Source organism: Vespula pensylvanica, chromosome 1 (assembly GCF_014466175.1).
Source record: "Vespula pensylvanica isolate Volc-1 chromosome 1, ASM1446617v1, whole genome shotgun sequence".
NCBI classification, from domain to species: domain Eukaryota; kingdom Metazoa; phylum Arthropoda; class Insecta; order Hymenoptera; family Vespidae; genus Vespula; species Vespula pensylvanica.
The window spans coordinates 3,527,781-3,553,013 of record NC_057685.1 but is presented as its reverse complement, the minus strand read 5'-3'; the positions used below and the strand labels follow the sequence as shown (position 1 = coordinate 3,553,013).

The following is a 25,233-nucleotide window of genomic DNA, read 5'->3' as shown; positions in this document are numbered from 1 at the left end:
AAAGAAAGAAATAATTCTTGAGAAATTGAAATGAAAGGATTGTATGTGATTAAATTGAATGACGTTAAAAATAATGAAGTACGTATTTCGTTCGAACGAATGTTGCAAACAAGATTCTTCGAAGTAATCGAATAAAAAAGCTCGTTAATAGTTTGAACTTGTTTACTCGATAAGTTACTTACAAGAATATAAACGGTAACCTCATCGGTGTAGAACGACCAAAGTAAACGTCCAAGTAATAGCAAGGTGAGTAAACGAGAATTATGTGGCGATTTTAACGTCAATTAAGGGGGTAACTTAAGCAATACCTCGAAAATGGATGAAACCCTATTGTAAATGCGTATGTTCGTTCATATTAATTATAAAAGACCACGCCTTTCAACCCTTTAGAATATAACGCATTTATACCGTATATATTTGCCTCGACATTAAACATGACATAGACGAATCAAATTGATGTTTAGGTAGTCTTGTTTACAACTATCGTAAACAAAAGGAAGCTATTTTATTACGACTCACTTTAACAACATACGGAAACTTAATTTAACTATAAGTCTGTGATCTTTCTATCTCGAGCTTTATCGTAAATATTTTCATAAGCATAATCCTGTGGAGAGAGAAATCCATGTACATAGATATATTTGCGCGAAAGACTTGAATCTCTATTTCAAATTAAATCTTTCGTTAAACTAAATATCGCTGAATGAATATTATACGAATGCTTTGGAAAAGCGACAAAAGTACGCCATCTTGTTCGATGTTAATCTACAAGCAACAAAATCGTCATTACCGACAGAGATTATTTTATTCTCTCGTTGATAAAAACGTAGAGGATATGCACGAAGAAAAAGGATATGCACGATCTAATCGTACCATATTTCAATAAAAATATTTCATAAGTTTCATTGTTAGGGATAATCAACTATATACAATGATCGAACGCAATATACTATATGAAATAATATTTTCTACGTAAATCGAGAGAATTCGAACTGTTCACAAGTTGTATTGGATTTACTAATAAAGATAAAAACTTAATTATACTCTAAATCCATACTCACCGATTATTGTACGTTATCTCGATCGACGAACACATAGTTATCTTTATTGTTGTCTTCCGACATCAACAATAAAACTTAAAAATCGGAAAATCACAGACAAAGTTTCGAAGGAAGGACAAAAAGATAAACGTTCATATACCACCGGTATCAAATTCATACACCTATTAATCGTTTTTAATTTTTATAAATATATGACAAACTTTGGAATTTATATATCGTAATAATTTTATTCGTGAATATTATTTTTTATTTATCGTATTTTTTAAGGCTATTTACTATTACTATATTAACAGAAATATAGCGTCGCTAAAGTCATATGAAACGGCGGGAATTTTTAAAAGCTGATAGAATCGCAACAGATGGCGACATCGTGCTCGCGGGTCTGTTCTATAGTGAAAAATGGCCGGCGTCAGCGATTGTTTCAGCATTGGAAGTACGGTGGCCTGTAAAACTTGTTACAACAAGGAGATCGAAGGAGAGGTGCTGGCATTTGACCCGCAAACAAAAATGCTGATCTTGAGTATCCTTTTAGTAAAAAATTTCTATATCATATTAACAAATCACATGTCAACCGAGAACCGTCTCGCTGTACCTTCAACACTACCAGACAGAGTGTAAATAATTTAAGATCGACTTATGATAGTAATTTTCAAGTCATCGCTATTGCTCTATTACAAAATAATCATTGTTAAGATCATTTTTGAAACTTGTCATCATTTGTCGAATATCTCGAGACATTATCAAAAAGAGTCAGGTTAGTTTCGTCATCCGATCAACCAACCATGCTGATTCTTCATTTCATTTTATTAATCTTAGATTACTTCCGATCATTTCGTCGAAATTCAATTAAACTTTTGTCGTTGTCATTCGATATTTGTTAAAAATTTCTATTCTTTGTATTTTCTAATTTACTGTTTTATTTCAAAGATAATTTTTACTCCAATATTTATATTTCTCTCTCTGTGCTTTGTCATGATGATGTTGTGTAAGAGAAAGGCAGATATTTTCTCATAGTGATAAATATGTTTTAAATTACTTTATATAAATAATATTTCCTTAACCTGAATCTTTGTAGAATGCCCAGCTTCGAACGGTAGACCTTCCTTGAATGATGTACACATAGTAAATTTATCTTTGGTATCCGATGTTCAAGTTAAAAGAGAAGTTAGCCCAACGACGAGCGAACCACCGCAAAGCCTTAATTTACAAATGCTAAATAGACGAGTACGCAATCAGATTGAAGAGAAAAAGAGACTGGTAATGGCTCTGCAGGCCGGAGTATCTCCAGAAGGACAAAAACTTTTTATTGCTATTTCAAAGACTATACAAGATATAACGTGGAATGGGGCTAACATTGTTGTATTTGATAATGTCACCATTAGACCGCCATATAAAGTTGATAATGTACATGGAAACGAAGATTCCGGAGCGTATAAACACGTTAAAAAAGTAGTGAGTAAAATCATAAAAATTAACAAATTAGTATAATATTATAAATACATTTTAAATATAAAACTAAATAAATATCTAATTTCTCTTAGGTTGAGAAACACATTAAAGATACCGCAGCATCGGCTCAGGTACAACAACAACGAGAACAGCAACAGCAACCACAAAAGGGTAGTGCGATGCAATAAAGGCCTAATTAGGCATTTTCACCAAGGAAAAAGCTGTATTTGCTTTTGCAGAAGTTCCATTGTTCGAGAGTAAGAAAGGAGATAGAAACAACGGATTGTTCAAAAGAAGGAACCATTGCAAAATAGATACACCTGTCATAGATATCGGAATCTTAAATTGAACTGGGTTTATTTATTTAAACACAAAAAGAATTTAAAAACTTTTTAAAGCAGTCTAAGTAACATTAATCATATTGCATTATATAAGACATTTTATAATGCAGTGGAACGTATCATTCACACGATTATTCAATCGCTATAGATTTAGTAAACAAAATGTTTATCTTATTCAACAAGCTGCCGTATTAATGATACTCTACTGGCACTATCTTTTATTATTGCACGCTGATGTAAGTGTTTTTTTTAGTTGACATCATATTGTTTTGGACAAATTTAGTAATTTTGTTAGTAAGTCGTTAGAGAAAATTCATTTATATATATTATATTATTAATGTCCAAAATATATAAAGATGAATAAAAAAACACTATAATTTTTCACAAACACACATCAGCGTCAAAAAAATACGTCTTTAATCCGTATGAAACGGTTCTCAAACTTCTTTATAAGAAAATATCGTTGAAATTTGATAATAATTCTTTTTAAAATGTCAATATATTTCATTACAAAATGACTTATTGTAATGAATTGAGTCATTTCTTTAGAAAATATTTTACAGATTTTTAAACATTAATAAGCAATTGTTTTCAATAACAATGCTCGCCATCGCTTATTGAATTCTTATAAATTATTTGTTAAACTATAGTAATCTTATCAGAACTCACGAACAAAACAGAAATGGAACATAACAGTTTATATAATGCTGGTATCACGCCTGCGCTGGCACGAGACGTTTTCAGTTACAAAATATTGTTGAGGACAATAGAATAATGAAGCCCCTTGCGCAAGCCGAATCGTAAAATCTGTAATTTAGAAAAAGGGCCATTCGACTTGTGCAAGGGTAAGCGTAGTTGATCTTGTATTTTAAGAGTTGACATCGCTTGTGTAATGTAAACAGAATTCGCCTCGTGCCCTTTACCATTCGAATTATCGAGAGAAAATGAGGGAGAAAAAGTGTGAAAGAGAGGGAGAGAAAGGAAGGAAAGATGATTATAAGAACAATTACGAGAAAAGACATAAATAAATGTAATATAAATTCGATAATATCATGTTGTGTTTCTGACGACTATTTTTTCTATTCTCCTATATTCTAATTTTTTACTCCTATTTGCTTTACTAAAAAGAGAGGAAGAATTAATGTCTCAAAGATTCGTGATAACCGAAATTCTACTTTGTTTTCTTTTTAAAGAAACTTTTTTCTTTAACTAGCGACCAAAAAAAAGAAACTGCGTTCAACTTTTTTTTATTCTATACCTTCTTCCGTTTCCTCGATTGCTTCAGTTGTACTATTTATAGATCGTATGTTCGTACTCATCCCGTGCGTTACACGTGCAATTCGAGCAGCAGCTTTAAATTTGATAGTTGCTCGTTGCTTTTCCATCTTCCTTTTCCACTATGTGAAACAAATATTTATGTAATGTATTTAATGGTATTAGATATATATATATATATAGTGAAAAAAAAAATATGTTCATCGTTTCATAAAAATTCCATACAAATTTATCTCTCAAAAAATTGAGCAAGATTCCATGCTCCAAAAAAAAAAAAGAAAAACATGAAGATTAAATTACTCAATTATTTACATTTTTATCACAATGCACATTCGTATAATAATTTAACGATTAATAATATCTTTACAAGAAACTTCTATAGAATTGTTATATAATCTATAAATTCATTATTATATACATTATAATACATCCATTCAAATCCATTCAAATTGACATGTTATAATGTTCACGACAGCCATCTTGACGAACAGAGAACTCCGAAACATTTGTTAGGGATTTTAGTTCTTTCTTCTACTTTCAATCTCAAAACGTATATATTTGTAACAAAAACAAGTGTATGTGTGTGCAGTTAGCATGTGCTATTAGTGTAGATTAAAATCTTTTTATTTGAAGATTATTAAGATTTACAAGGAAGAAATAAAAGCCGTAAGTAATAATATTTTCATTGATCTACTTTGTAATTTTGTTTTTTATGCTTCCTCAGCGGACATATTTTAAGACGTATGCATTTAATAGGTTAAGTTAAACGACAATGTTTTCATTACTTATTCAGAATATATATATCAATTGACAAATATTTTGTCAATGTATATAGCAATTAATAATGTACCAAAAGAATATGTGGTTATATATGTGTATATGTGTGTGTGTGTGTGTATATATATATATATGATATATAGTATACATATATATATATATGTATGTTATATTTCATAATTCATATTATATTTCTAATAAATATAATACTTACTTCTTCATCACGAGATGGTAAATTTGCTAGATATTCTTTCATTTCTAACTTTTTAGGATCTGCTATTGCTAATACTGATACACAACCATCAACTGTTCCCAATACAATACTTTTTCCATCATATGTACTATCAATTGCACTGAGTTCAGCTTGTACTCTGTAGTTTGCTATCATTTCACAATCTGATGATCTATAAATTTCAATCACAGTATAATCTTTGATTTTTCTACTTTATTTAAATATATATTTACCTAAATACCCTTATAGTTTTACGACCACTATGGTAATAAAGAACATATTCATCTGTACGATTAAACATAGATATTACAGTAAATACTCCTTCTGCAACTTTAGAAATGTATGTTTTCACACTTGTGCCTTTCTTTAATTCTATTAGTTCTAAACCTCCTCTGTAGTAATAAATCATATTAGTATTGAAACAATCTATATAATCTATAAAATGAAATCATTTATAGATTTAATGATGTTACCTGCTAGGAGCATATAGTGTGTATTTACCATCTTTACTAATATTTCCACTCCATTTTGGAATAATTCTAATAAATTTCTTCTTATTAATATCAAGAATAGCACCTTTGTCTGAGCCTATGATGCCTACCCAGTGGCTTTTATTAGGCATAGGTGTAATACAAATTATATCCTGTAAAATAGATATTCTTAATATAATTGACTATCAAGAAAAAGTTATAATTTATTAACGATATTTTATATACTTTGAATCCAGGTAATTTGACTGGTATTTTATTTATTAATATTCCAGTTTTTGCATTATAAATGATGACACAATCTCTATTGCCTTTATCAGCTGCTGGTACTATTAAATGTGAATTGTCTGAAGTTATTTGGACTTGTCTGAAAGGTGTTCCTGTGTGACTTCTCACTGTGTACTCAAATGAAAATATTGTTGCCCCATCTATAAATTATATAAACATTATTTTTTTTTATTATAAATTTTATAATTTATATTTATACCTGGGATACTTCTTACGACGAGAACCGCAGTAGTTCTCATACTTTCTACTCCAGTAGGATTATTTGGCCTGGAGACTGTGAAAAATTTAGTCGAATTTTCTATTAATTTAAGTTGTTTAACATTTGCTTGTTCTCCTTTAAATAATACTTGTTCTGTAATTCTATTCCAAATTAATACATTTCCAGATTCTACTGATATAATATACCTAAAATATATTATATATTAAAATAAGTCACTTTTATAAGTTCACAATAGATATTTATATAATTTTCTATAAATTTAATTGATTTCTTACCTTCCAGTATGTGTCATAGAAGCATGTGTCACAATTGCCCCTAAGGGACTATCAGCAAGTTTAGAAATTAATTTTCCTAATTGGAGATCCCAAACACCTACACAATCTCTTGTAACTGTAACTGCTAAATTAGATTCTTGTGCTAAACTTATCATATCGATTTGTAATTCATGTCTGTCAATAACATGTACTTGCTCAAATATATTATTAATATTCCACACTTTAACACTTCTATCAATACTTGAAGTTACCACGCTATTCCAATTTCCAATAGTTAAAGCTTCTAATTGAATAATTCTGGCAAAGTGTGCATCCAGTACTTTTAACAATTCACATGTTTCCAGACTCCAAACATATAAATTTTTTCTACAAAAAAAATTATATATTGATCCAATTTTTTCTATTTATAACAATATTTGAAAACATACCTTACACCCGCAACTGCATAATTTTTGGTACCACTGACCATGATAGAATTAGAGTACATCATTCGTGTGCTAATATTTCGTACTCCATTTGGTAACACAAGTACATGTGCATCACTTTTACTTTCTAAAAACCAAACAACAAATCCATTTCCTGTTGTTGCTAAGAGACATTCTTCTTCTTTATCCAGTTTTAATTGTAAAATATATTCAACATCATCATTATATGCCCTAGGTATGTCTTCTTTTTTTTCCCAAAAGGTAGATGTTTCATCTATCATATATTTTGTAATTTTATACGTATCTTTAGTTGTACACGCGTATAAAGTATCCTTTTGATTATTCATAACCATAGCACTGAAAATTTGATTTAATTAAGCGTTCATATATTAAAAAAAAGAAAAATTCTTTTATTGTTTTATTACCTATGAAAGTGAAAGAGTTCTAATGCACTTTTTTTTTTATAAGTATGTAAAAGCATAATAGAATCTTCTATATTTCCAGACCAAAATACAATCCTATATTCATCCAAATTTGTGTATTCTACATCTATAAAAATAAACGAAAATTATTTAAATATTAAGGTTTAAACAGTAAATATGTTTAAAAAGATAAATTATTTTTTTCTTTACACAAAATTGGCCATTTGTTAGAATCTTCAGGGTTTGTATAGTTCCCAAGTAAATTTCCACGCAAGTCAAACTTATACCAGCCTATTCTACCATATATAAATACATACTGATTTGTTAAATGCACTCCACATACATGTTCTTCGTCAGGTAATGGATTATTAATGATAACAAATTCACTTGTCAAAGTATTTAGAACAACAGTCTATAAAAATATATTATATGAGGAATAGAAAATAATCTTTATGTATGTGTAATAGTACTATGTAATACTTGATCATTAGTTGTAAAAGCAGCAGCATATCTATTATCAGGACTTAATACTAATTGCTGCATTATTCCTTCTACACCAGGACTAACATCTCTAGTCATATCACTTGTACTGAGATCCCATGTTATAAATTTATTAGATATTGATACAACATAACGGTAATCTGATGTTAAGCAAAATCCAAATACAGCAAATTGATGACCTTCAAGTGAATACTGTAAACAAATATTTCTTAAGAATTTAATTTATTTGACTTATTATTGTATTACCTTTAGTGGCCCACCAGGTGTATGTAAACAATGATAAAGTGGAAGTAAAGCACAATCTTTAATGCCATCATTATCACAAGCTTGCAATAACATTTTGACATTAACATTTCCACCAATTTCTGGTAATAATCTACCAATTAATTGAGGAGCTAACATATCTGGATGACTTCCAAGAATTGCTCCGCCTAATCTTAACGCATCAGCTACTAGCATTAATTCTCTAAAAAATCACACACACGTACACATTATATATATATATATATATATATATATATATATATATATATATGTATGTATGTATGTATGTATATGTATATGTATATGTATATGTATATGTATATGTATATGTATATGTATATGTATATGTATATGTATATGTATATGTATATGTATATGTATTGTAATCATATATATTTCATAATTATTTATAATTTGTTGTCTGTTTCTACACATATTTTATATATGTAATTTACCTCACTAGATTTTGGTTATCAATGAAGGTACATGCATCTTCAAAATCTGAAAGTACAGCTTGCAATGGACAAGAACTTAACTTAGCATGCAACCATTCATAATTAAACAGAACATTTTCAAATAGATCCTTAAAACGGCGTGATCTGACCAAATGGAAGGGTAATTCTCCAAACTAAAATAATAGAAATATTAATTCTCACAATTGTTGTTCAATAATTTCAATATACCTTTCGTAAGTTATATCTAGAGATGGTCCCTTCCTTTGAATAGAATGCTAAAGGCTGCTCTGGTACTTTTCTATCTGCTAGACCTTCTTTATCTGCTAGATTAAACCTAATTTCCCCATTTATATAATCATTTAAGTGAAATTATTTATGCAGAAATTATATGTAAAAATGTATTAAATATTTACCGATGTCTTTGTATCTCTGTGTATTTAAAAGGTTTTGGTTTTCCACCTCCCCAAATACCAAGATAATAATCAGCTATCATAGAATGAAAATACATAGCCATATTCATATTTTTAAAGTATCTCTCCTTAGCTGTGTCTCTAAATTGTCTGTGATACCAATTGAGAACACTAACACCATCGGCTTCTCTTTCACTTAAATAATTAGGTAAATCATTCCGTATTCTTGTCCAAAGAAGAGGTGGAATTCTTCTAACAGGTGGCATGTGATATTGATATACATCGTCTAAAACTTTATCATCTAATGAAATTAAATCTTCAAGTTCAGATTCAGATAATCCAGACTTAGCAGCTGTAATATAAGCTAGAGCATGGAAAACTAATATTTTGCCATGTTGTTTTTCTATTCTTTCAAATAACATCATTATACTATCCATTACAGTATTTGCTAAATGGGTGTCTGCTGGTTTAGTATAACTACGCCACCTACATATTTCAGCAAAGACTAATTTTATAAAAATTGGTAAAGAACATTTTGATATAGCATTTGCAACTAAACGCCACTGATAATTATTTAGATCTCTGTGTGCAGTTTTCATCCACATTCTGTTAAAACAATTATTACTCATTAATTAATAATACTTGCTATTTAAATATAATACTTCTATACCTTATAACATCCATCGCTAAATCTTCACCTAAAGCTGTAACTTCTATAAAATTATCTTCCGTATCAATCATTCTACGTAGTAATTGATAATCTCGCGAAATTAGAGGATTAGACTCTTCAGCTGCACAAGATAGTATCATCTATAAAAAAAAAGGAATTTTTACATTCGTAATGAAAAATAAATAAGTAAAAAAAATACTCACTTTACAATTCAAAGGAAGTCTAGTAGGTAACCATGATAATTTATTTCCTTGCACACCTGTTAATTGATCTACACTATCCAGAAATAGCAAAATTGGTTGGTGTTCTGTAGCCAAAGTAAGCAAGTGTTTAAAATATGCTGTAAGTGGTACAAGATCATCTGGTATTTCTTCAAATGGTAGCATAAAATTATATGAAATCTATAAAAAATGAAAAATTTTATCTTTTCAATATTCTTATAAAATGAAAAAATATATTGCAAATATGTTCATGCTTACTTGCTGGCAAATGGAAATAAGTGTTGGAGTTAATGCACTACTATCTGGGGTTGTACCAAGAAATCTTATTATACTAATAGGTTTTTTATTTATGAGCCATACAGTGCTTGACAAACCTGCACTTTTTGCCAGTAAAGATGTTTTACCACATCCACCTTCTCCATAAAGAACTAATGGTTTTTCACTATCACCTAACATGTGATATTTAATGTTCTCTAATATGTCTTCTCGTCCATAAAATATCTACATAATTGACATGAATTAAATTTTATTGCTTTCCTTCTTTGATTATATTTTAATACAAATTTACCTTAACAGAATTATTGCAAGCGTGCAAATGTTGTAAAATCTCTGTTATAATTTGTCCTTGAGCAGAACTATCTTCTTTTCGCATTGCACGATCTACAAGTTTTATTATATTTCGATAGAAATGTGTTATAAAATGTTGCAGATATTCACTATGTGTTTCAGGATCCAAACCCTCCCTACCAATCCATTCTACTGTATACCTATGATAAAATGGATAAGAATGTAAATTAATATTAGAACATTTATCATGTTTTACATTATATAAGTACCTTTGCAAATTTGTATTTTCGATTTTGTCAGGCAATCTTTCATCCCTAAGATTAGCTAGTAATCTACAAGCTTCATTATCCAAACTTCTATTAGCAATATCTATAAATAAACTTGCCTTCCTTAAGTTTTGAAGATTTATATTATTTATATATCGTATATAAGCTAAACAATGATTTTTTGTATTCTTCACATTTAAAACTCCATTGATTACTTCTCTTTCAGTCACTGTTTACAAATCAATTATGCTCACATTATATTAAATTCTTTATCTATAATTACATATTATTAAATAGAATTTTTCTATTATTTTTACCAGACATGAAATAGTTGTGCATTGTATCTTTATCAAATTTTCCTGAATTATATAAAGATTGTGCTCCTTTTCTAAAGATTTTTTGCATTTTTACCATAGTATCCCACCAAATGGCCTGATCTTCTTGTTGTAATTTTGGTATTCTCTAAATATTGGGATTAAAAAGTTAATAAATAAAATTACTATATTTTATTATACAAAAAAGTACAAAGAGTATTTACTTTGTTATTAAAATTTTTTAGAATTGATGAAATGGGTTGTAAAATACTTGTTGGTGGTACAGCGTTACTATCCTTTTTATACCACTGATCAAGGACAGAAACATCTATTCCTTGATTGTCCAATTCTGTTTTTATCATTTCCAATTCTGAACTGAGTATATAAGTTGGTATAGGACGATATCCGTATTTTTGACCTAAAAATACCTAAATACATAATAATTAATATATATATATATTTTTTAATTTATTTTAATTATATATAATCTTTTACCACAAAGTTTGGTCCCATAGATAATCTTTGACAATTTTCTATTTCTCTCATGCAGAGTTCAGTAGTCATGTGATCATCTGTGGCTTCATCACGTACACCCCAACGCATATCAACTACCTATCACAAGAAGAAAATTAAATATTCAGTAAGAAACTTTTATTTAATGATTAATTGTTTTCTGTATTAATTAATTCATATATTATATAAAATAACATCATATATATATATATAGCTTACTATATGAATTTATTCAAATGTTTTATATATATATACTCTGCATGTGTGGTACCTGGTACAATGAAAATCAATTTCTCTATAAATATCTATAGACATACATCTATATCGTATGAAGTTTTATCTTCTTGTGCAATTTTATTTATTGTGAAATGATCTAATTAATTAATGTTTTACCTGAAATTCTAATCCATGTTTTTCTCTACAATAATCCTTAATTTTAGGATAACACTGTGCCATTAACGTATTCCTTTCCATTGTTGTATCTGAAATACATCAGTTATTACTATTCATTATATTTATATCTATGTTATAGCATTATAATTTTATAAGTAAAAACTTACCAGTAAATGTAGAACTTGTAAATATTCTTACTATTTTTGAACTTACAGCAGGTAATGATTTTAAAGATCCTGCAAAGATTGAATCAATAGTTGTTTCATCCATTTTTTATTTTATTCTAATTTTTTTTTTTTTTTATTATAATTATTATATATTATCGTATATTATTATTGTATATTATAATTTGCAACAAACAAAATTTGTACAATACGCTATTTTCCTGCTACTATACGATTATTGCACAATAGAAGATCAGAGTAGTGTAGGATACTAAATAACAGAAATATAATCTATATCCTACAATACATTCTTAAGAGTATTAGTAATGGTTGCTAGGGTTTATTTACTAATACCTTTAGCACATCCATCTACCTACATACATATGTATATATATTTTTTCACTAAAAAGTCATTACATTATGTTATTGATTTTTTGTTTATAATATATAATTGTCCTATCTATAATGTTTTGCATGTAAAATTTTGTATATAATATTTTACTCAAAGTAGATATATATTAACACATTGTTATTACTCGACGTCCCTTTTTTCATTTATTTTTTATTTTACATTTTCAATTATTATTTTTGACAAAACATTGTTAACTTCTTCTTTTTTATGTTGAACAGGTGTTCTGATGGATCATTCTTAATAGTGATTGTATATTCAATCTTGAAGCAAATATGGCACCACCAGATCCTGTAACACAAATGAACACTTATCGGTCATACGTGACCATGTTGGCAGATCCTGTTTCTAAGGATGAATTAAAATTAAAGGCTGCTCAAGAATTATCTGAAAATTTTGAGGTATATATTTTATCTTATGTAACAAAATACTTTTATTAAAATATTCTTTTATTATTATTACTATCATTTTCATTTAGGTCATCATGTGTTCTTCACAATATCCAGCATTTTTGGATCATATGATGAAAATATTTTTAAAAATACTACAGGAAGGAGAACCTCATTTTATATCAGAATATAACATACAACAAGTTCGCAAACTTATTCTCGAAATGATTCACAGACTTCCAAGTAATGAATATCTGCGACCATACGTCAAACAGATTTTAAGCCTTATGTCAAAATTATTGGAAACAGATAATGAAGAAAATGTACTGGTGTGTTTAAGGATTATCATTGAGCTTCATAAACAATATAAGCCAACATTTAATCCCGAGGTAATTAAACCTTATTTTTATCAAATTATTTTATTATTATATATTTTTATTTGTATTAATTTATAAATACTTTTATTCGCAGATACAGTATTTCCTGCAGTTTGTAAAATCGGTTTACAGCGAGTTACCAAAGAATTTGCCAAAAATATTTGAACCACGTCCACCGCTCAGAGTAAAGGATTTATCTGAAGTAAATATAGAAGTTCTTTTAAAAGAAACATTTACAATTACAGCTATACAAAGTGAAAAGAAAGCAGCCGATGGTACTGTTGTTACAGTAAGTAAATATGAATTGAAAGAAAATTAAAAAGATAGGATAACATAAGTAGTAACACATGTGTCTCTATATTTTATAGTATAATCTCATTCCAAAAGCAGTATTATCTCTAAAAGTACTACAAGAATTGCCTATCATAGTTGTGCTTATGAACCAATTGTATAAGCAAAATGTTCATCAAGATGTATCAGATTTTATACCACTTGTAATAACTACTATCACGTTACAACCAAGTCCTCAACATCGTGCATCTCCTGGATTCAATAAGGAAGTATTTGTTGATTTTATGGGAGCACAGATTAAAACATTGTCTTTCCTGGCTTACGTTATTCGAGTTTATCAAGATGTAGTATCACAACATAGCACGATATTAGTAAAAGGTATATTGGGCTTATTTACACTTTGTCCAATGGAAGTGGCACATTTACGAAAGGAATTGGTAATTGCATCTAGGCATATACTTGCCACAGACTTACGTAATAAATTTATACCACACATGGAATGTTTCTTTGATGAAGACATATTTATTGGTCGTGGATGGACGACACGAGAATCTCTTAGACCATTAGCATACTCAACTCTTGCTGATTTAGTACATCATGTCAGATTATTATTGCCACTGAGTGATGTCTCAAGAGCAGTCCATTTATATAGCAAAAATTTGCTTGATCAAAGTCTTCCAACAGCTGTTCAAATGGTATCTTGTAAATTATTAATGAATTTAGTAGATACTGTTAGACAAAGATCGGATGCTGAAAATAGTTCTCAAGGGAGAGAATTATTAATGAGAATACTTCTGGTATTTGTTCTAAAATTTAAGACGATTGCTAAAATATACATACCAATTTTACGTAACAAAGTAAAACAATTACCACCAACTGGATTAGATGTCAAGACAGAAGATGTAAAACCAGTTATACCAGATTTAACTGAGGAAAAAGAAACTGGAAAATCTAAATTCGGATTCCCTGTGTCTCAAGCTATGAGTTACAATGTAGCGGATTACAGAAATTTGGTGAAAAGTTTAGTACATGGTGCCAAGGCTATAACATCTAATTGCATAAACAGTAAATCAAGTGAAGTAATACAGTCTAATCAATTCCAACCAAAAGAGACATTGATTTATATAAAGTTGGTTAAATGGGCTCTACCGGCATTGGATATTTATACGATAGGTCCTCCTTCTGTTGGAGCTATTACACAACCTGGAAGACCAGCACAATCACAAACAATAAGAACAAGAGAAGAAAAGGAAGTTTTAGAACTCTTTGGTAACGTGTTTACTCAAATGAACCCACAAACATTTCAAGAAATATTTTCCACATCAATAGATTACATGGTGGAAAGAATTTTTAAGAATTGCACATTACAAATAATTGGAAGTGCTTTTCTATCTAGCCCTACAATATCATCAACTTTCGCTACAATATTGGTCGAGTATTTGTTAGAGAGAATGGGTGATATGGGATCTAATGTAGAAAGAAGCAATCTATACCTGCGATTATTTAAACTTGTTTTTGGTAGTGTATCTCTTTTTCCAGCCGAAAATGAACATATGTTACGACCACATTTAAACCAAATTGTTAACAGGGCTATAGAATTGGCTATGTCGGCGAAGGAACCATATAACTATTTTTTGCTTTTACGTGCCTTATTTAGATCAATTGGCGGTGGATCTCACGATCTTTTGTATCAAGAATTTTTGCCTTTACTTCCTAATATGTTGGAAGGATTAAATAGATTACAATCTGGCTTACATAGGCAGCATATGAAAGATCTCTTCGTTGAATTATGTCTGACAGTGCCAGTAAGATTAAGTTCGCTCTTGCCATATCTACCGATGCTGATGGATCCTCTTGTTTCTGCACTTAATGGAAGTTACTGTTTAGTCAGCCAAGGCCTACGAACTCTCGAACTTTGTGTTGATAATTTACAACCAGACTTTTTGTATGAACACATACAACCAGTTCGTGCTGATCTAATGCAGGCACTGTGGAGAACTTTGCATAATTCTACTGATCAAGCACATGTAGCATTCAGAGTATTAGGCAAGTTTGGTGGAGGAAATCGTAAAATGATGATCGAACCCCAAAAGTTAGAGTACAACGATCGTGAAACTAATTCACCTGCTGTAGTTGTCTATTTTCAAGAACCATCAAAACCAATTGATTTTCCTGTAGAGAAAATAATTGAAACAGCATTCAATGCTCTTAAATCAAACACAACGGGTTCGTTTTATCGCAGACAATGCTGGGAAGTTATTAGTTGCTATTTAGCAGCATCCTTACGATTAGACGACAATAACACAATATTACAGAAGTTATTTATGCATCCATGTTTTAAAGAAGGCAAGATTCCACATCAACAAGGACCTCATTATAAATGTCCTGACTCAGTAGCAAGAAATGTACAACAAACTGCCTTAACAGGTTTATTTGTTGCTGCTGAAATCAAAGAACTTCGAAATTCAGTTCTTGGAAGTGTAGTATCTATAGTTAGACACTATACAATGGTTGCAATTGCACAACAAGCTGGACCATTTTGTTTAACAGGAAAACAAGTACGTATGCAAGGACAAGATCCTCTTGTGTTAATAGATGCACTTGCTGTAATAATGGGCCATGAAGAAAAAGAACTTTATAAACCTGGTCATTTGGCATTGGTGCTAATATTAGAAACAGCAACCAACATCTTAGGTTCTAAAGAAAGAGCTTGTCAATTGCCATTAATGGAATATTTAGCTGAAAGAATGTGTTCGTTATGTTACGAACGTGCCTGGTATGCTAAACTAGGTGGTTGTATAGCTATCAAATTTCTCTTTGAACGAATGGCAACGAAATGGGTGTTAAATCATCTTTTCGTTTTTCTAAAAGCATTGATGTTCGTAATGATGGATTTAACGGAAGAAGTATCTAATGGTGCCATTGACATGGCCAAAGCTAACTTGGAAAAAATGCTAAGAGTTTGTGTCAATCCTGGTATTCAAGATGGAAATGTGGAATTGATAGAAGCTCAAAATAAAAGTTTGTACGAAGTTACTCACGAATTGGTCAGACAAGTTACTTCGCCACATACTTTGGTACGAGAACAAGCAATGGCTTCGTTGCGATTACTTGCTGAGATACAAAATAAAACCGTCACGGAAGTTATGGAACCACATAAGGAAGTTTTAGCAGACATGATCCCACCGAAAAAACATTTGTTACGACATCAACCTGCCAATGCTCAAATTGGTTTGATGGATGGCAACACTTTTTGTACTACTCTGAACCCACGTCTATTTACTATCGATCTGACCGTCATGGAACATAAAGTATTTTTTCAAGAACTTTTAGCACTCAGCGAAGCAGAAGATGCAAATTTGAACAAGCTGCCTTGCTATAAATCCGTATCAAATCTTATTCCTCTTAGAAAATCAGCGCTCAGAGCATTAGCGGCTTGTCATTACATCGTAGCGTGCCGGGATAAAATCTTTGGTGTACTTTACAAAGCTTTAGAAAAACCGAATTCAGAACTGCAAGAAGCTGCATTCGAATGTATGAAGAAATTTATAGCAGGTTTCCAAATAGACATGGAATCTGTTCATACTATTATGAGACCGATGCTTTTAACATTAGGAGATCATAGAAATTTAAGTTTGAATTGCGTAAAGCGACTATCATATTTGACGCAATTGTTTCCTAGCACGTTCAGTATTACATTGTGTGAACAATTATTACAACATTTAAAAAAATTATTAGAAAATTTGATTCAAGCACATAAAGGTATATCGAAATCTGGAGAAAATGAACAGAAGATTGCCACTATTATTGGAATTTTTCATGAAATTCCAGCAGCTACACCTAAATTTATAGACGTACTTTGCAGACTTGTCTTGCAAACTGAAAAATCATTGACCGTAGAAGTGTCTAGCCCCTTCCGCATTCCCTTAATGAGATTTTTATTACGATATCCAACAGAGACACTTAATTTGTTCTTACATGACAACAATATAAAGGATCAACAATGGAGCAGATACTTAGAATTTCTTATCAAACAAAAAGAAGGAAAACCATTCCGTGATGTCTTGCATAACAGTACAGCAAGATTGATTACTATGCTTCATGCACACAATCAAACAAATTCAAATTTATCACATATTGAAAAAAGTGAACTTCAACATCAAGCGATCAAAATCGTTTCCGTACTTATTAAATTCGACGAGCAATGGTTGTCCACTCAAACTCAATTAGTGAATGCCTTGAAACAAATCTGGTGTAATGACGATTATCAAGCATTACATAAAAAAGTAGAAAGTGTTGATTATTGTCATTGGAAAGAGCCAAAGCTTATAGTCAAAATCTTGTTACATTATTTCCGTCATCATCCCAATGACATAGATTTGCTCTTTCAATTATTGAGAGCAACGTGTGATAGATTCATCCCAGATTTTCAATTTCTTAAGGATTTCTTGGAGCATACAGTGGCACAAGAATATACCGTGGAATGGAAACGTAGTGCCTTCTTTAGATTTGTTGATCATTTTCCTACAAATAATTTGTCACAGGAACTGAAAGCTAATGTTCTTCAGTTGATCATTATCCCCTGCTTTGCAGTAAGTTTTGAAAGGGGAGAAGGTACGAAATTAGTGGGAGGTGCACCTATGCCTTATCAAGATAATCCAGAAAACGTGGTCTCCGTTTTTATCAGTAAAATTATCGATCCAGACAATCCGTTTGGCTCTGCAGACTGTGTACGAATATTTTTACTCCAATTTTCATGTTTGCTAGTAGAGCAAGCTTCACAGCATATACACGATGTAACTAATAAAAGACAAGGCAACAAATTACGGCGTTTGATGACGTTTGCTTGGCCTTGTTTATTGGGCAAAAATTGTGTCGATCCCACGACTAGATACCATGGACATTTACTTTTAAGTCATATCATTGCCAAATTTGCCATTCATAAAAGAATAGTTCTTCAAGTATTTCATAGTTTATTAAAAGCACATGCTTTAGATGCGAGAAACGTTGTAAGACAAGCATTAGAAATTTTAACGCCAGCAATGCCAGTTAGAATGGAAGATGGTAATACAATGTTGACACATTGGACGAAAAAAATTATTGTGGAAGAAGGTCATTCTATGCAACAACTTTTTCATATTTTGCAATTGGTTGTGAGACATTATAAAGTTTATTATCCTGTAAGACATCACTTAGTACAACACATAGTAAACTCTATACAAAGGTTGGGCTTCAGTCCTACTGCTACAATAGAGCATAGAAGATTAGCTGTAGAATTGGCAGAGGTGATTATAAAGTGGGAATTGCATAGAATAAAAGATGAGGCTGAGACCATAGAATCTGGTGGTATTAGAACAACGACGGGTGCAGTGAAACGTCCAATGTCGGAAGATTCAATGGGTATGAAACGTATGTCTAGTCAATCTACATCAGGCAATGCCGTAGTACCAGTGATGTTACCAAGAACAGAGCCAGGATCCACTAAACCGATTGAACGAGCACATGCTGATGCAATTCTTAATTTCTTATTACGTTTAGCATGTCAAGTAAATGATGTAACAACGATCCATGGCAATCCTGGCGAGCAATTATCAAGAAGATGTGTTGCATTATTAAAAATGGCATTAAAACCAGACGTATGGCCACAATGTTGTGATTTGAAATTAGCGTGGCTCGATAAAGTACTCGCTAGTGTAGATAATGCGCAACCCAATTATGGCAATATATGCACAGCTTTAGAAGTTCTGACATTTTTACTGGGTGTCATGAAAAGAGAACAAATACTTGCAAGTTTCAAACCTTTACAACGTGGTATAAGTGTTTGCATTTCAAGTAGTAACACTAAAGTTATACGACTAGTCCATGGTTTACTGTCGCGATTGATTACCATATTCCCAGCAGAACCTACTTCATCTACTGTTACCTCCAAATACGAAGAATTAGATACATTATATACTGCAGTAGGTAAATTTATTGTTGATGGATTAGCAAGTTACGAAAAAAATACTTCTGCTACCCCTAGCACGTTATTCGGAACATTAATGATGTTGAAAGCTGCTTGCACAAATAATCAGAGCTATATAGATCGACTGATAACACCCTTTATGAGAGTTTTGCATAGAATGGCTAAAGATCATTTACACTCCACACAAGCGGAGGCTAATCCAGTTGGTAGCGAATTATTGATTTTAAGTTTGGATCTCGTTAAAAATCGTGTAGTTGTAATGGGTGTGGAGATGCGAAAATCATTTATAGGATCTATTCTTGTTGGTCTTATAGAAAAAACACAAGATATCAAAGTTATGAAAGCTATTACTAAGATGCTCGAAGAATGGATGAAAAACAAGAGTCCAATAGCTATGAATCAAGCTCCAAGTTTAAGAGAAAAATCTATTTTATTAGTTAAGATGATGCAATATGTTGAAAAACGTTTTCCCGATGATTTGGAATTGAATAGACAATTTTTGGAACTAGTCAATTTTATATATAGAGATGAGGCACTTAAAGCTTCAGAGCTGACATCAAAATTGGAACCTGCCTTTCTAGCTGGTCTACGATGTATTCAACCACACATTCGAGCAAAATTCTTTGAAGTATTTGATGGATCAATGAGAAGACGACTTCATGATAGACTTTTATACATTATCTGTAGTCAAAGTTGGGATGCAATAGGCCAACATTATTGGATCAAACAATGCATCGAATTACTTCTGGTTACCGCAAATTCAACTACTCAAATACAAATGTCTAATCAAGACACATTATTGCCCAGTGTTACGTCTATAATAAATATGGCAGATAGTGAAGAACATAAAAATTTTATTATATATTCTACCATAAAAGAAGAACCTCAAGAGATGATAGAGTCGAATGATATAAAGGAGGATATTCTTGACATGGATCTCTCCAATACTGATTCAACAACAGTTTCAGACGAAATCACTACTACCGGAAAAGCTACGTTGACGCAATTAATCGCGAAGCAAGGCGAGTTTATAGAAAATGCTAAGAAAATCAGAACGGAACAATTATTGTTAGCAGCTGCACAGCTTTGTCATATGGATACAAACTTGGCAGAACGCGTATGGTTGGATACTTTTCCAAAATTATGGGGTATTTTAGATGAACATCAACATAATACTTTGATCGCAGAAGTCGTACCATTTATCTGTAGTGGTACTCATATAATACAAAAGGACTGTCATCCCAGTGCAATAGCAACTTTTGTTGAAGCATTATCTCATTGTAATCCTCCTGTACCGATGAGACCTGCATTAATGAAGTACTTAGGTAGATCACACAATCTTTGGCATAGAATGACATTGAACTTGGAACAAATGGCATTTGACAATGGTAATAATCAGTTTAAAACTAAGAGGGAATCCGATTGCTACGACTTTGAACCAGATAACAGTCCTCATGCTGAAGTTTTGGACTCATTATCCGATATGTATTCCTTATTATGTGAAGAAGACATGTGGTCAGGTCTTTGGCAAAAGCATGCACATTATAAAGAAACCCTTCAAGCAACTGCCTTAGAACAACAAGGATTCTTTGAACAGGCACAAGGAGCATATGATTTGGCAATGACAAAATTTAAACAAGATTATGTCTCAACGCCGGCACCGTTCAAAATACAACGTGAAGCTATTCTTTGGGAACAACATTGGATAAGATGTGCAAAAGAATTAAATCAATGGGATTTGTTATTGGAATATGGGAGTAAGAAAGCTGAAAAAAATCCATTCCTTATTTTGGAGAGTTCTTGGCGTATTCCTAATTGGCCATTGATGAAGGAATCTCTTGCTCAAGTGGAACATAATTGTCCAAAGGAGATGGCTTGGAAAGTAAATCTGTATCGTGGATTTCTAGCCATATGTCATAGCGAGGATCAACATTTAAGTGCTGTTGAAAGATATGTAGAGTTAGCTTCGGGTCTTTGCATGCGCGAATGGCGAAGGCTACCTCATATCGTAAGTCATGTTCATTTACCATTACTTCAGGCAGCTCAACAAATAATGGAACTGCAAGAAGCCATGCAAATACATCAAGGTCTTTTACATGGAAGAAGTACGTCGTTACACGATATGAAGGCTATCGTTAAAACATGGCGCAATCGATTGCCTGTAATAGCCGACGATCTTAGCCATTGGTCAGACATTTTTACGTGGCGACAACATCATTATACCTTCATTTCTAGTCATTATGATTCTCAACAAGATCAGACAACGAATCATTCGATGCTAGGAGTACATGCATCCGTCCAAGCCATTATACATTTTGGAAAGATAGCTAGAAAGCATAATTTATGTGGTGTTTGTTTGGATTCTCTTTCAAGAATATATACAATACCCAGTGTGCCTATAGTCGACTGTTTTCAAAAGATCAGGCAACAAGTAAAATGTTATCTGCAAATGGCTTCAATTTCAGGAAAGAATGAACTTCAAGAAGGTTTAGAAGTCATCGAGTCAACTAATTTGAGATACTTCACTAAAGAGATGACTGCTGAATTTTATGCTTTAAAGGGAATGTTATTGTCACAAATCGGTAGATCGGACGAAGCTAACAAAGCCTTTTCTGCAGCTGTTCAGTTACATGATACTTTGGTAAAAGCCTGGGCGCTTTGGGGTGATTATTTGGAACATATATTTACACGTGACGCTCGACAAATATCCATTGGTATTTCAGCCATTACTTGTTTTCTACATGCATGTAGGCATCAAAATGAATCCAAATCTAGAAAATATCTTGCTAAAGTATTATGGTTGCTCACATACGATGATGATAAATCTTCTCTCATGGAAGCTGTTGATAAATACGCAGTAGGGGTACCACCAATACAATGGTTACCATGGATACCACAATTACTGATGTGCCTTGTTCGACACGAGGGCAACGTGATCTTAAATTTGTTGAGTCAAGTTGGAAGAATGTTTCCACAAGCAGTATACTTTTCTATTAGAACTCTATATCTTACATTGAAGATCGAACAACGCGAGAGATATAAAAGTGCTGAATTAGCTGGAAAAATGCATGATGGGGTAGAAGGTAGAAGTACTACTGGAAATGTACAACAGCAAGGAATAACTGAAACTGTACCAATTAGAGCTACACCACCAATGTGGAGATGTTCTAAGATTATGCACATGCAACGAGATATTCATCCAACTATTTTGTCGAGTTTAGAAGGCATAGTGGATCAGGTTGGTTAAAATATTTGACTTAACATTCATGTTAACGCTATTGCATTTACTTATAATATTGATGGATTTTAGATGGTTTGGTTTCGAGAAACGTGGTACGAAGAGGTACTGAGACAATTAAGACAGGGTCTTGCCAAATGTTATGCAATAGCATTTGAGAATCGTGGTGCCGTTAGTGAAGCTACCATCACTCCACATACATTGAACTTTGTAAAAAAGCTTGTTTCTACATTTGGTATTGGTATCGGTTAGTACGTTTAGAAAAATATTTAATATCAGTACATATGAGGACAGGCTCTTTAAAAAGAAAACAAATGAATTAATTGTAGAAAACATATCTTCTTCTCAAAACGTCAACAACACATTTGGTTCTGCCGCTTCAGAGTCTTTAGCACGTAGAGCGCAAGCGACTGTTCAAGATCCTGTTTTCCAAAAAATGAAGGGCCAATTTACCAGTGACTTTGACTTTACCGTACCTGGCGCACGTTTGTTACATAATTTAATAAATAAATTGAAGAAGTGGATTAAAATTCTTGAAGGGAAGACTAAACAATTACCAAAGTGAGTTTATACCTGATGATCTAAAATGATCTATAATTTAAGCGCATAATTAAGGAAATAATAATACTGACAAATGTAATATTATCAGGTCATTTTTAATCGAAGAAAAATGTCGATTTCTAAGCAACTTCAGTCTTAAGACAGCGGAAGTCGAATTACCTGGAGAATTTTTACTACCTAAGGTAAAAGGATAAAATATTTATCGTCATATTCAATTATAATTCTTTTATCAATGAAAGCGTTGTATTTTCAGCATTCTCATTATTATGTAAGGATAGCAAGATTCATGCCGCGAGTTGAAGTTGTTCAACGTCATAATACAGCTGCTAGAAGATTACGTATACGTGGTCACAATGGACGTCTTTATCCTTACTTAGTAGTCAATGACGCAGGTTTAGGAGATGCACGGCGAGAGGAACGCGTTCTCCAATTATTGAGAATGTTAAACCATTATTTAGCAAAGCAGAAAGAAACTTCAAGGAGATTTTTGCATTTCACGGTACCGCGTGTCGTTGCAGTTTCTCCGCAAATGCGATTGGTCGAAGATAATCCTGCCTCGATTTCTTTACTGGATATCTATAAGCAAGGATGTGCCAAATTAGGAATAGAGCATGATGCTCCTATTGCGAGGTATTACGATAGATTAGCGACTGTACAAGCAAGAGGTGCCCAAGCAAGTCATCAAGTTTTACGGGATATATTAAAAGAAGTACAAACGACTATGGTTGCAAGAACTATGCTTAAAGATTGGGCAATAAAAACCTTTCCCGGAGCAACTGATTATTGGACGTTTAGAAAAATGGTGAGCGTTTTATTGTTCGATCATAAATTAAATCAAAAAATTTATAATAAATATCACTTGAAAATTTAGATAAATAATATTCTTTTCTTTTTTGCAGTTTACATTGCAATTGTCTTTGGCATGTTTTGCCGAATATGTACTTCATTTGACGAGATTAAATCCAGATATGATGTACGTACATCAAGATTCTGGTCTCATTAACATAGCATATTTTAAATTTGATGTTGATGATACTTCCGGTGAATTGGACGCTAACAGACCGGTTCCATTCCGTTTAACGCCTAATATCTTGGAATTTCTTACGAGTACAGGTAATGAAACGTTCACTTAAATAAATTTGTACAAGAGTTTTGTGTATGATATATATATACATACACACACACACCTTTTTCATAGGTGTTTCCGGACCATTAACGGCAAGTGCGATTGCCACAGCAAGGTGTTTGGTACAACCATCGTTCAAAGTACACACAATCTTACGCGCCATTTTACGAGATGAAGTTATTGCTGATCATAATAAAAAACAGGAGGACGCTGAAAACGCATCCCAAACACCAACAGATATGAAAGGCGAACTTTTAATAACGATGGTTACACGTGCAGTTACCGCGATCGTAACGAGACTGAATTCCTTAGCTAACTTTGATGGAACTGACAGCAAAGTCAGCACATTGGTTGCTGCTGCTAATAGTCACGATAATCTGTGTAGAATGGATCCATCGTGGCATCCATGGTTATAAAACTTCAAACTGTGATGCAAAAAATATGAAAAGTTAAAAAAAGATATGTTTTTAAAACATATTTCCATAATTTCATATAAATACACATATTAATTGATCGAATTTTATATTCGCATCGTTCATTATCATTTAAAAATCAATGACAGTATCTAATACAAAACAAGTTTTTGATGTATAAAAATATTGTTATAAGAATTATCTCTATCATGTTCTTGGAAACACCGTATTGTGTAAAACTATATATTCTGTATATTTATAAGTATTTCTTGATCTTTTTTTATTTTTTTTATTTGACGTAAACTATGACACACGTCCGTGTAACATAAAAATCTACGAAGATCTCTGTGTATAATCAGCTGTAAATAATAAAAAATAAACTATTATAAATATTTATAAATATACATCTATATCATTTTCATAAAAGAATAAGTTATCAGTTATTTTCTTTATAAAAAAAAAAAAAAAAATTA

The 25,233-nt window shown here is 31.7% G+C and overlaps 3 protein-coding genes across 3 annotated transcripts; 2 read left to right on the top strand and 1 right to left on the bottom strand.

The window, feature by feature from the left end:
* The first annotated feature begins 1,444 nt into the window (after positions 1 to 1,444).
* LOC122635837 (protein LSM12 homolog) lies at positions 1,445 to 3,901 on the top strand. The gene is made up of 3 exons (XM_043826502.1): positions 1,445 to 1,581; positions 2,137 to 2,513; positions 2,603 to 3,901. The coding sequence occupies exons 1-3, from the start codon at positions 1,461 to 1,463 to the stop codon at positions 2,696 to 2,698; spliced, it is 594 nt and encodes a 197-aa protein (XP_043682437.1). The 5' UTR covers positions 1,445 to 1,460; the 3' UTR covers positions 2,699 to 3,901.
* LOC122635848 (NACHT and WD repeat domain-containing protein 2) lies at positions 3,856 to 12,119 on the bottom strand. Its single transcript, XM_043826513.1, has 25 exons — positions 11,995 to 12,119; positions 11,828 to 11,916; positions 11,417 to 11,533; positions 11,146 to 11,349; positions 10,925 to 11,069; positions 10,611 to 10,836; positions 10,343 to 10,541; positions 10,033 to 10,275; positions 9,757 to 9,954; positions 9,554 to 9,693; positions 8,887 to 9,489; positions 8,702 to 8,807; positions 8,474 to 8,646; positions 8,001 to 8,220; positions 7,734 to 7,946; positions 7,464 to 7,665; positions 7,257 to 7,380; positions 6,835 to 7,188; positions 6,407 to 6,772; positions 6,111 to 6,316; positions 5,852 to 6,051; positions 5,609 to 5,778; positions 5,369 to 5,527; positions 5,118 to 5,307; positions 3,856 to 4,248 (listed from the first exon to the last, which is right to left on the bottom strand). The coding sequence occupies exons 1-25, from the start codon at positions 12,095 to 12,097 to the stop codon at positions 4,099 to 4,101; spliced, it is 5,100 nt and encodes a 1,699-aa protein (XP_043682448.1). The 5' UTR covers positions 12,098 to 12,119; the 3' UTR covers positions 3,856 to 4,098.
* On the top strand, positions 4,643 to 25,166 carry LOC122635810 (transformation/transcription domain-associated protein). Its single transcript, XM_043826481.1, has 12 exons — positions 4,643 to 4,792; positions 11,472 to 11,561; positions 12,622 to 12,801; positions 12,879 to 13,178; positions 13,261 to 13,455; positions 13,535 to 22,660; positions 22,733 to 22,907; positions 22,990 to 23,221; positions 23,310 to 23,403; positions 23,475 to 24,023; positions 24,121 to 24,334; positions 24,420 to 25,166. The coding sequence occupies exons 3-12, from the start codon at positions 12,676 to 12,678 to the stop codon at positions 24,761 to 24,763; spliced, it is 11,355 nt and encodes a 3,784-aa protein (XP_043682416.1). The 5' UTR covers positions 4,643 to 4,792; positions 11,472 to 11,561; positions 12,622 to 12,675; the 3' UTR covers positions 24,764 to 25,166.
* The last annotated feature ends 67 nt before the right edge of the window (positions 25,167 to 25,233 follow it).

Bases quoted from the DNA above. Each gene is read 5' to 3' on its own strand.
- LOC122635837 (XM_043826502.1), top strand. From the start codon at position 1,461: ATGGCCGGCGTCAGCGATTGTTTCAGCATTGGAAGTACGGTGGCCTGT. The intron at 1,582-2,136 runs GTATCCTTTTAG...GAATCTTTGTAG, and splicing joins AACAAAAATGCTGATCTTGA to AATGCCCAGCTTCGAACGGT. The intron at 2,514-2,602 runs GTGAGTAAAATC...AATTTCTCTTAG, and splicing joins ATAAACACGTTAAAAAAGTA to GTTGAGAAACACATTAAAGA.
- LOC122635848 (XM_043826513.1), bottom strand. From the start codon at position 12,097: ATGGATGAAACAACTATTGATTCAATCTTTGCAGGATCTTTAAAATCA. The intron at 7,666-7,733 runs GTATTACATAGT...ATATTTTTATAG, and splicing joins CTTTTACAACTAATGATCAA to ACTGTTGTTCTAAATACTTT. The intron at 5,308-5,368 runs GTAAATATATAT...TGAAATTTATAG, and splicing joins AAAACTATAAGGGTATTTAG to ATCATCAGATTGTGAAATGA.
- LOC122635810 (XM_043826481.1), top strand. From the start codon at position 12,676: ATGGCACCACCAGATCCTGTAACACAAATGAACACTTATCGGTCATAC. The intron at 12,802-12,878 runs GTATATATTTTA...ATTTTCATTTAG, and splicing joins AATTATCTGAAAATTTTGAG to GTCATCATGTGTTCTTCACA. The intron at 23,222-23,309 runs GTGAGTTTATAC...TAATATTATCAG, and splicing joins AAGACTAAACAATTACCAAA to GTCATTTTTAATCGAAGAAA.